At 39.1% G+C, this 11763-nt stretch overlaps 1 protein-coding gene across 1 annotated transcript in view; it reads left to right on the top strand.

Moving 5' to 3' along the window:
* The first annotated feature begins 989 nt into the window (after nt 1-989).
* sdk2b (sidekick cell adhesion molecule 2b) overlaps nt 990-11763 on the top strand; it is a 74918-nt gene continuing 64144 nt past the window's right edge. The window contains exon 1 of the mRNA XM_053341153.1: nt 990-1084. Coding sequence (XP_053197128.1) covers nt 1005-1084 — 80 coding nt within the window. The 5' untranslated portion in view covers nt 990-1004. The remainder of the gene's footprint in view (nt 1085-11763) is intronic.

Raw genomic sequence — 11763 nt, 5'->3', positions numbered from 1 at the left:
GCCTGATTATCAGTCAATTTGATAATTATATTATCCAACCATCCAATTAATGTGTTCTATATTTACAATGATCATCAAGTAAGCTCTCCATTTTTGTGTCATTTATCAAGGTTGAGATATTAGAATCTCTTGGGACCTTGACAGTTTGGGTGTGAGACTTCTTGATTGAGATATAAAAATATGTGTGTCTGTTGACACGTTCAATATGTGCATCACCCTGTGGAGAGGTTCTCACTGGTCTTCCTCAATCTATTCCTTCACACTCAACAGAGCGTGTTCAAGAAACACAGAAAGGGCGAAAGACAGCGAAACGGAGTGGAGGCGAACGAATGATGAAAGGATTTCATGCCTCCTCCTAGGCTTTACTCCTCTCCTGTCTACTCTGTCTAGCTCGGGGAAAGTGGTGCGCTGTGCCAATGATTTGCTGACACACAAACACACAGAGCAGGAGATGCATGAACCAATCCGTCATGACTTCATGCCTACACTCCCTCCTCCCTGTTAGCAAGCCATCTCTGATGTTCTCACAGCAAGTCGAGATCAGCAGACAGAGGCAACAATGCCTCACGTGAGATTAAGTGGCTCCAAAAGCGAGACGTTCAGATAGGGTTTCCATCTGGAGTGTGGAATCTAGTTGTTTACATGCCAGTGATTATCACATATAATAGACTTTACGTTGTTTTAGGTAAGACCCAAACATCTAACCATCCACAATCAGATGAAAGTTAAGATCAAATTTAATACTTTTCTTTCTCTATTATTCCTAAAGCTTATTTACATGTGCCCAGTGTCTCCAGGCTCTTGGATATGTGTGAGATTTACACCAAGAACTGTTCTTTCTTTGAGGTATTTTAGGTTCGCTAGGTTTAGCAGCAGGAAAAAAGCAAATCCTTAATTCCAAACTCTGTTCTTTGTACTTTACAGATGACGTGCCTCCCTACTTCAAGACAGAGCCGGTGCGCAGCCAGCTCCATCTGGAACGCAACAGGCTGGTGCTGACCTGTATGGCCGAGGGGAGCTGGCCACTGGAGTTCAAATGGATCCACAACAACACAGAGCTGACCCGCTTTTCACTGGAGTACAGGTGAGGACAAAAGAGAGTGTACGATAGATATGAGCGATTTTTAGTAACTACAAACCTAGACTAAACTAGCTAAACGCCTAGCTGAAAAACTCAGTGGTTTGGCTTTATCATAGCCAGAATAAATAATAATAATATTTGTATTATTTGGTCTTGTTTGACAATAGAATAGCCCACCAAATAAAGAAATAGTTCGCTGTTTTGCTTTTTTCTTTCTTTTTTTTTCTTTTTTTGCTCCTGCCTCTCTCCCGTCCTCCCCTGTGGCTCTGTGACCTCCATCACTCTCTCTGGAGAGGCAGCGAACAAGCAAAAGGCGTGAATGAGGGTTAGGGCAGGAGATAAACCGTCTTTAATGGTAACTGAAAGATCCTAATCATGTGGCAAACATTGCTCTTATCTCAGAGTGAAGTGTGTCTGCACCGAATGTTTCTGTGTGTATGGTGTGTGTGCAGGCAGCAGTGTAAATGAAGCACTAGAGGACTGAAAGAAAGCTCATTGACACTCACTTTGCTGATCTTAGCTGACCTGTTGTGTTCATATGTGAGAACGAGAGAGTATGTGAAAACAACAGTGGGTGAATGTGCAAGCAACAGCCGCCTTGTTGATAGAGCTGTGCCTTTCTCGTACCAATCTCTGGAGACAGATAAGACCAGAATGGGAACAGTGGGATAGGAAGGGCAGAAGTGACACAGGCTCATGCTAGAACAATTGATCAAAATGGACCATACTGGAGAGAATAGCACTGCCCTTTGGAGGCTCAGGTCTGACTGTGTTATTGGGTGGAGTGATTGGGGGATAGTATGGGTGATTAAATAAGTACAGTAGTCTTACAGAAAGCTGTGTGGGATCCTGTATGTATGAGTGAGGGTATGTACTGTGTTTCCTCAAATAAAAAAACAGTAGTCAGTTAAAGGGAGGATAGTGGTTGGGGTGGTTCACATGAACAAATAAAGTCTGAACCCAAACACACTGTAGGGAAAAAAACAAAGCCCTCAATTGGATTCTTTGGGTAATACTTTCCTCCAGTTGCACACACACACTCACCCAGTGAAATGTGTATGTCTGTAGCTACAGATTACATGTGCGTCACACAGTATAGAAGGCAGCATCTCACCTAGGTAGTGGTCCCTGCCTATGTTTATGGAACTAGAGTTACAATATCGTTTCCTTCGTTCTATCTCGTCCTCTACTGGACTCTTTGGTTACAGTAGGCTAAGCCTGACAAATGCGACCTGTCCTGTCTTCACACTGCATCACTGAGCCCAGCTATAGGTTAGTCAACCCCTAACCTTGCAGGGTTACAAATCATACAACAGACAACCTGCATACCCAGAAGTCATCTTGGCTCATGGGAGAATGCTGGCGTCCATTGCCCATGGGAGGTGTCAGGTGTGCCACAGCTGACATTCACAAGTCCTGAGTCAGTCCTGCAAGTACAGACTTTTAAAAAGAGCTTGTCATGTCCAAACTGACAAGTTGTAGACCAAGATGTTGCCATGCACGTCCTTGACACTGCTGCACCATGTGCTTCTGGGATAGGGCTCTCCAGCACACAAACAGAACTAGGATGTCATTGTTCTTGCACGGTGTACGACTGAAACTCGTTAGAAGATCAATGATTGTATGAAATTTTAGCAGCAAAGCTCATAATTTTGCAGCAGCCGTGTGCCTCTGCATAATGAATGTAGGAGAATCACTGCATCTAATAAAACATATTAATGTAGTTGTTATTGGTTGGTGGAGGATCACTGTAATGGAACATTTTTGACATTAAATATTTTTTAGTATTGCTTACCTGGGCAATTTTTGGGATATAACCGGAAATCTTTCCAGTCAAGTAATTTTTTTATTCATTAAAGCCTTATATCACACGTTTGCCTCAGGGGTTTTATGATCTGTGCAACATCCTCTATCCTTGTACCCTTGATTCTGATAAGGGAAAACCCCAACCAAAAAAACTTTTTCACTCTATAATAGTGAAAACCATTTTGCACAGGAAGAAAATGCCAAAAAATAAACCACCTTTTCTCTACTCTACAAACATCCCACTGATTTACAGCTCGGAGTGATCAGTCATGTTGTAAACTGTAGTAACATCCTGTTTCAATATGAAACACATCACACAGATGCTACCTTTAAGGGCAAGGGCAGCATTTCTTATGTGTTGTTAATATATTCATTCATTCCTTGTGTTTTTGAAACCGTGTTCATGCAAAAGGGAATTTGTTTGTGAGTGTTTGTGTGTGTGAGTGTCTTATTTTCTCATTTATATGTGAGTATGCAGTCTTCCTCAGTTCCCGAGTCAGGTTTTCTCTGTGCTAGGAGTGTATTTGAGCAGAGCAGACCCCCATATTAATGAGGTTATGGTAGAGGTCCCCAGTGCTGAGTGCTGCTTTAAATATTGACACCATGCGACTTGACCTTGTGTCCTTTGGCAACCGATCAATACTGCAAGGTGTGTGTGTGTGTGTGTGTGTTGGCATTACTATTCAACATGTAGGTGTGAGCTTGCGTGTGAGAGAGTGCTGGAAGGGAAGAGAGTGGCACAGTTTTAGTGATCCACTGTGTGGAGTGCCACATTTGGGAGAAAACAGGCTCAGCATTGACAGTTTTCAAATAACAGCCTAACCCTAACCCATCACCATCTCAATGCCAACTAGCCTCATACATATTTTATTCACACTGTTTTGCCTGCATCCTCCTTTATTTGGATCCAAATAATAATTTAAAAGATTTGTCTCCAAATTAAAATGCAAACTTAATTAAGATCAATGATTACATCCAGTAAAATTAAAATTGTTGAACCTATCAGTTAATGAATTATCCCACACACAGTGCTTTAGTAGATCAATTGGTCTTCAAATACACACAGCAAAAACGTCACAGCCTCCTGTCGCATGACTAAAATCTCAGGGGCGATTACCTAGCACGCCACCAGTCTTTAAGCTGCCAATTAACCTAGAAAGTTAATTAAGAGAGTTAATTATTAATTAACCTCAAGAGTCTTTTTTGTTTGTCAGTTGGTTCTTGGCTGGCTTGGTGGAGTGTGGCCTCTTTTTTCTGTAGGGAATACAAACTTTTCCACAATTTTCATACAGAAATGAGACAGACAGGCAGAAAAAAAAGAAAGCAGAGGTAATCTAATCAACATCCGTCACACAAGGAAATGAAACAGCATGATGGAGAAGACATGACAGCCCCAGCAGCTCAAGTTCATTCTGATTGACTTTTCATCTCAATGTACTAACTGTCCCTTGTTGTTGTCAATATTTGAGGAGCGAAAATTAGTTTTCCTTACAATACAATCACTAACAAAAGAAGAGCTTTCTTGGTCAACGCTGCTTTCAAATCAAAAAAGAACATAGAAAATGAGATTAACATTTTGACGGCTAGTATAATAGAGTGTCACTTTAGTCTCTCCAGTAATGATTTGTCTCTGCAAAATGTGGCAGTATGCTCAGAAATCACTCAGTAATACATTTGTATTGTGTACAAAAACATATTTTTTCTACTGCAGGTAATAGAGTTTATACATTAAGTTGCTGTCATATATTTCCTGAAAGACCTCCCTCCATCTTCCCGCTCCTCTTCTCACACACTCTCTCTCTCTCATCATCTTTGTTCACCCTGTCTTCTTCAGTTTAATCCACTCATATGTGAACTAACACATCATCCATATTTTTTTCCAACTGATATAATTTCATGGTGGCTCTGAACAAATTAACACAAGTTCAATACAATATTATTACATGTCTGGGAGGAAGGAGATGACAACTCAGCTTGCTAACTAGATGGAGAGGGGGGCAAAGTATTGGTGGATGACAGTGTGTTTTCTGTGTGTGTAGACTCCACACATTAACAAATATCCCAATGATGTGGCGCAAATGTTTTATTTTCAATTAGTTCCAAACTTAACTTGAAACTGGACTGGGTCTAATTCTATTGTTCTTTTTTACTGATTGTTTTTCTGAATGTTTACTGGTTCCAACTCTTGCCACATAATTTCCCTAAGAAAATAAATCAAATTATATTGAAAGCAAACAACGCCTTTATTATCAGCCAATTTTGACTTCCATAAACAATCATTTGTATAAACACTCCCACAATCCTCAAGGAGCAGAGAGCCCTACAGAAGCAGACAAATAAGAGGCTCATAAAATGTCTTCCTCTTTTTTTTTTCTTTTTTGCATTATTCAGAATTAACTTTAACACAAGGGCAAAACAGCTAGATCAACAATACCGTAGGTTGTAGTCTAATGGACATCTCTTCTGCTTGTGTGTAGCTTGGAAGGAGGATGAAGGTGAATGTGTTGAAGAGGAAACATTACAAGGAATATATTTGAAATGTCAGTTTAAATGGAGGAAATTCATATTTGTTGTATTTTATACCTATCTATCTATCAAATGAATCCTTTCCACTTGAAACTTTGTGGTCTGTTCTGGTTCTCTTGTTGTATTTCAGAGGGCAAAAGACTGACAAGGAAGGTTCATTAACTGATGTGACTCACCTGATCAGCCTGGCTCCTAAAGACAAAAAAAAACTGTCTGGTTCACTTACTTTCTCCCCCCTTAACTGACTTGCACCCTCCTTGTATGATCTCAGTTTCACATCATTCAGAAATCTCCAGAACATCCAAATCCTCCCCTAACTTTAACCACTTTATTAATATTGTAACCATGATGATGAAGATTCCCTAACCTCACAATCATAATACTTTTAAACCAAACCACAATGTTTTAACTGGAACCATGAGCTTTCGCTTTCCCTTTCCCTGACTCATATGACTTTAACCACTGAGTTTTCACATCATTATGTATTCTTATGAGTCTCAATTCCTTCCTTACGTTAAATTCAAATTGATTATCAAAAAATTAATTGTTGATAGGACGATCTGACTGTGGATAACATCCCCCTAACGCTATCTCTAGACTTAAACATATTTTCTAATCCATAAGAACATAAATGGTTGATTCACTTCACTTCAATCTGATTATATTGTTTGTATTTGATTTTCGTTATAGTTGTTCATTTTGTCACTGAGCAGTAGCATTCAGTTATGGGAAGAAAACTTGCCTGTGCTTTGTATCTGTACTTGAAGCACATCATGTCAGGGACTGGAAGGGCCCAGACAGAGCTTTCCATCCAGCATTTCTCACTGGATGACCTTAATGGATTCCCCTCTGTAACTAAAAATGTCCATTTCCTACCTCCATGGCATTCTCCTCCACAGCCCCCAGATACAATAGTTGTTGTATATAGTTGTTTTACCTTTCCATCTCCCCATCCCATCTCTGCACTCGCTCACCCCTTTTTTTCAATGGACGAGTGGAGTGAGTGAGTCAGAAAGTGCAGGGAGTGAGAAAGAAAAAAAAAAAGAGACAGCATATATTTAATATGCATATGTAGTGTTTGTGTGCGAGTGCGTGTACTTGAATGAGTATCAGTGTCACTGCACTGTTGGCAGGTACAGCTGTTATTCTAATGGGACATCCACAGCCAGCATTATGAAACACTTTTCTATAAGCACAAAGACATCTGACAGCATTAGCAACTAGCCTGAATGTTCAACCATGCATATTAAGATAATATTCTCAAATGCCATCAATACTTAAGAATGTACTGCTCACCGCTAGCATTTATTATATGTGTGTAGTATGCAGTTATGTTCAATTATTGTTTAGTTAAATTCAACGTTTTAAAGATGTGAAATCCTCAATCAGCTTCTTACTATGAGCATGGGCTCCTACTAGGGCTGTTGAAATAACAGCAATATTGCAATATCATGCTATAAACAAGCCAACTGTGGTGGATGGCTAGTGACCGCTATGTTTATGTTTTTTCTATTTTTCATGAGGCTAGGCCCTTCTTGTATTACACTTCAATGAGTGTGTATTGAATGTTCGCTCCACCAGTCCGGTCTCGCGGTTTCAGAGAACCCTGTGAAACAATAGTTGCAGTAGTGACCATGTGTCTACTGCACCACTCTCTCAATTGAAGGATCCTCCTGCAACTAGCATCCAAGCTAACAAGCTAACCTAGCACCCAGGGCTCAAAACAGAGCCGAGCTTGGGCTGAGCTGGCTTGGAGTCAGTCATTGTACGAATCCTTTATCTCGGTTATACATTCAAACTCTCCGAGGTCACTGTGCGGCTGGGGACTTGGTTGTAGGCTAAGGTTGTCTCCAGCCACAACATGATTATAAGCTTGTTTCTTCAGGTAATCTACTGCTACTCCATTCAGGCAACACATAATCAGATTAACTACATTTTTGTGCTATCGTCTTCTCACTGGTTAAAGTGCCTGGTGCTCAGTTGGAAAAGTGTTCAGTGTCTGTGATTTTAGCAACATTTGAAACAAAATATGATGACAGCTGTTGGGCTGTTTGCCAGCAGAGGTTGTCCTCCCAAGAAAAAGAACAGAGTCAGCCGTCTCTGCAAGTATCCCAAAACAACATTGAGGGTTAAGTGACAAAGGCCTCTAGCAGCTGTTGTGAGGTGAGGATGGACGGATGAGTCCACAAAATTTCAGACTTTAACACAGGAGGGTTGTTTGTTTTCTGTTTCCAACTGTGTCACCATTGGTTTTAAACACAATCTTCCGCTAAATTTAACCACATTGTTGACATTGTAACCATGTGACATGAAGACCCTGTAACCATAAAAACTGAATCACTTAAATTCAAACCACAATGTTTTACCGAAACCATGATCTTTCCCTAGATATAAACAAGTACAACATAGCCATTATATCTTCACATCATAAAACTTAATTCATTTTCTACATAATGAATGATAAGTAACAAACAAATGATGTCCTGCCAATAGGAGGGTCAGATCAGAAAGCACTTCTCATGTATTTAGCCATGAATACTTAATGTAATAAAGACATACTAAAGATTTAAAACACATTCTCAGGTACTTTAAGGTTAAAGACAGTAAAGTATGATTTTGCATAATATTGTGTCTACAGTTTGATATGGGGTGATAGAGACATACTGGTGAGATTCCCAAGCATTTAGTGCTGACCTACATTCAAAGAGTGTTGGCAGGGGAGCACTCAGTGCCGGTATCTGCAGGCTTCTCACAGACCCTCATGATATTACAAAAGGAAAGGAAAGGCTATTGATACCATACATCATATCTGGCCATAATTGCAATACATTACCTATGTTACAGAAAAGGTAGAGATGTACAACAATGAAAACCCATAGTCTTTGTGTGCATCAAAAGTTGGTGATAAATCATCAGCTGATTTAATTAAGCATTGTCTTGAGTCTCACTTACAAAAGATAGTGTCTTATTAAACAGTCTGATTCAAACTGTTATAATATTCGTACTGCTAATTGTTCTTGCTCTGAAATTATTTGATATGATAACTTTGTGTGAGGTAAAACATTTAGTTTTCTGCAAAAACCCTTTTATCTACAATATAAATAAAACACCCTTAACTTTTCAATACAGCAGCACAAGAATGTTGCATGAATAAAATAACTTCAAATTAGCAGTTTCTTGATATCTTGATTTAAATTAGGAAATATCCAATCAAACAATAAATAAAAGAGGACCAAGAATCTTTCCACACCTCTGTTGACAACTTTTGACATGTGACAGTTTTCTGACAGGGTTTTTGATGCAGTTGATTGCAGTTATATGTGTAGCTCTTCCAGTGAGTGGCTGCAACTGCAATTCAAGCTCAAACTGCACCACTCACTACACCAGCCTTTACCCAACCAGTTGAAATTGGCTTTTACTGTGATCATGACAAACTGTACAGAGAAAAACATGGTAAAGCCATGTTATTTAATAAATAAAAAAGTAGTGACAAAATACAATTGACAGTAGTTCGTGTAAATTGTCTCCATCAGACAAGTTGTCCATCTATATCCTGGACAGAACATGTGGATGCTGTCCCTCTGGGCCTGTAGACGAATTACCCCTTATTGATTTCCAGTAGCTTAAGCCAGAAGTCTCCATTACCTGTCATGTGTTGTATGTGGTGGGTATAAAGAAGATAGAACAGGATTAAAATGAAAACTCTTATCCAATAGAATTCAGAAGAGATCTCAATATATGATCAGATACACTTTCAAAGGACATATCTTCAAACATATATACCACATTATTGATTTGCTTTGGATAATAAGAAACTACGCTCAGAGGCATCACCTCAGAGGCTCAGCAAATAATTAAAAAATGTGTGTTTGTGCAAGTGTGAGTTAGTATATTCAATTGGTTTCCTCACATGGTAGCATAGTATTTCCACTGACTGATTTGTGGTTGGGGAAGTTCTCTCTTTAAAAGCTGCTAAGATTGGCACTAAAATGACTGACTGCACCTCCACCTTAAAGGTCAGTCCACTTTAAGTGAGTCTGGTCAAAGTACTCTCACCCATTGTCAGCAGTTGAAGAAACAACAGAAAAGACTTTTTGTCAATTTTGAGAAGCTGCAAAATGTATTAAATGACACATTGTAGCCTGTAGCCTAAACTGTACTATTACTGCCACATTGTCAACTTAGCGCTAACCATTTTTGTCTGCTGCACTCACATTCACCATTACTTTACTGCTACTCAACCACACACTTGCTATTTGCACCACCCTATCACTTAACAGAGCTACACTACTCTTATAACAGTACCTTTTCACGTAGATATCCTTTGAAAAATTACAAGAGGGAGGATGACTCAAAACACTTCTACTGTATCTAGGGTGTTATCATGCTCACACAGTGTGAGAGTGAAAATCATTAGTAGCCCATTGATATTAATGATTGTGTTAAATTTTAGCAGTGAAGCTCATAATTTTGAATGAATACAGAGTAAACACTGTAATATTGTACGTGTTGCATTCTGTGATAGATATTTTAAGCCACAATATGCACAGCACAAGCGTATAATCATCATATTAGAAAAATGACATACATCAATCCATCATGACCACTAAAATAAAACAAGTAATAAGCCTGTCAGATATAAGAAGTAATTTGCCACTAATACTACTTATTTTATAAAAATAAGTAGTATTAGATGTATTACAGGCTGTTAAAGTCTTAGAAGAGTGCCACAATGCTGAATGAAAGTAAAGTGACATTAAACTATTATAAGATGGTGATGTAAACTCAGAACAATACCATGATGACATTGACAATATAATTACATGTAAAGTCATTTTTGAGGGATGTGATGTATTGTAAAAGACACATCCTTACATCAGGTTTTAAATACATGAACCCTAATAACAGGAGAACTCTTTGGAATGATGGTAACTGCATTGAAAGTAGGGCTAAAAGATATGATCGTCATTACCAGCTCATCGTTATGATGCTCTAAAATTTATTATAATTTCTTTTCCAGCAGTTAGGGTGTAATTATAATTTCTCTGCAATGTGTGTCTGAGGGTTTATAATGGTACTGTATAACCAGCAATTTAAGTAAAATGTTATTGGAGCTAACCTTGGCACAGGAATTATGTTATTAAGGGAACACTCACTTTAAAGTGCACTGCAGCCATCTTCAATCGAGGATTATGGTGTTGTCAATCATTCCCTATACCATCCCTCCCTCCTTCTCTATCCTTCTATCTTTTCATTCCTCCATCCTTCCCGCACTCCCCCACCTTCCTCCCTTTTGCACCCTACTTCATAGCGTGTCCTCCCACTTTCTTCTGTCCCTCTATCCGTCTCCCTGCCACTCCTCCATCTAATCATTTCTCCTGAGTGGGGCTAATTAAAGGGGATCTGACGGAGTGCGCTGACCACAGGAACATCAATCAATCTCTGTCCAACACATCGAGCCCCCTGCTGACTCCCCCAACCTGCTGCCAACACTCACAGCTCTGCAAAGGTTAATTGTATTCATTATATAAGGGATAGAGCGAAAGAGGGAGAAAGCGAGAGAGAGAGACTACTGTCTAAAGTCACCCCGAGGGCTTTGGCTCTGGGGTGTATTCTTGGTAGGGCTCAACGAGGTTAAACTTGGAGCACAGACACCACCTGTCAGCTTTTTCTCCTTTAATATCTGTTTCTTCTCCACCCAGACTCTGATGTGACTAACATTTTTACACTTTAGTCTTTCCCACACACTATTCCATCATCTATGCACCTCGTATCCTTTCCCTTTATGCATAACGCATATACATAATTGTATTAATTTAGATGATGGAACATGTGAAAAAAGTCACACATCATTAATAGAGCCTCCTGATTAGTTGATTAAGCCTTAACAGACTTTGGGCTGAAACTCATTTAGTCTATTGGGCCCAATTGACGTTGCCGCTAATGAAGTTTGATACTACTTCATTATTTGTTAGATATTAACAGCCTTCCAACACAGCAAACCATTTGTTATTGCAGCACTACTTTCATTTATTAGCAGCTACTTACAAAGCATAGAGGCAGCTTGTTAGTTAAAAAAAAAACATAAAACAGGAAAGTTGATTTAGTCCGGACGTAAGTAACTTCACTTATTAGTCTGAAAATCATTGCTATTTGGTTTCACTTCATCTATTCAGCCCACATATGTTGGAACATTTGAGTTAGGGACCAATCAGCAGTGAGTCATTTTCCGTCAATACAAAAGCTGTTGTTGCTAAGCGTGGTTATCTTAACGTTTTTCACGCTGAATATAAGAAATGCATATTTAATCGATGTTATTTCTTTTTCTGTTTTTTGCACAGCTGTGTCAA

The sequence above is a fragment of the Scomber japonicus genome, chromosome 20, assembly GCF_027409825.1.
Source record: "Scomber japonicus isolate fScoJap1 chromosome 20, fScoJap1.pri, whole genome shotgun sequence".
NCBI classification, from domain to species: Eukaryota; Metazoa; Chordata; class Actinopteri; order Scombriformes; family Scombridae; genus Scomber; species Scomber japonicus.
This window is presented reverse-complemented; position numbering and strand designations above follow the sequence as displayed.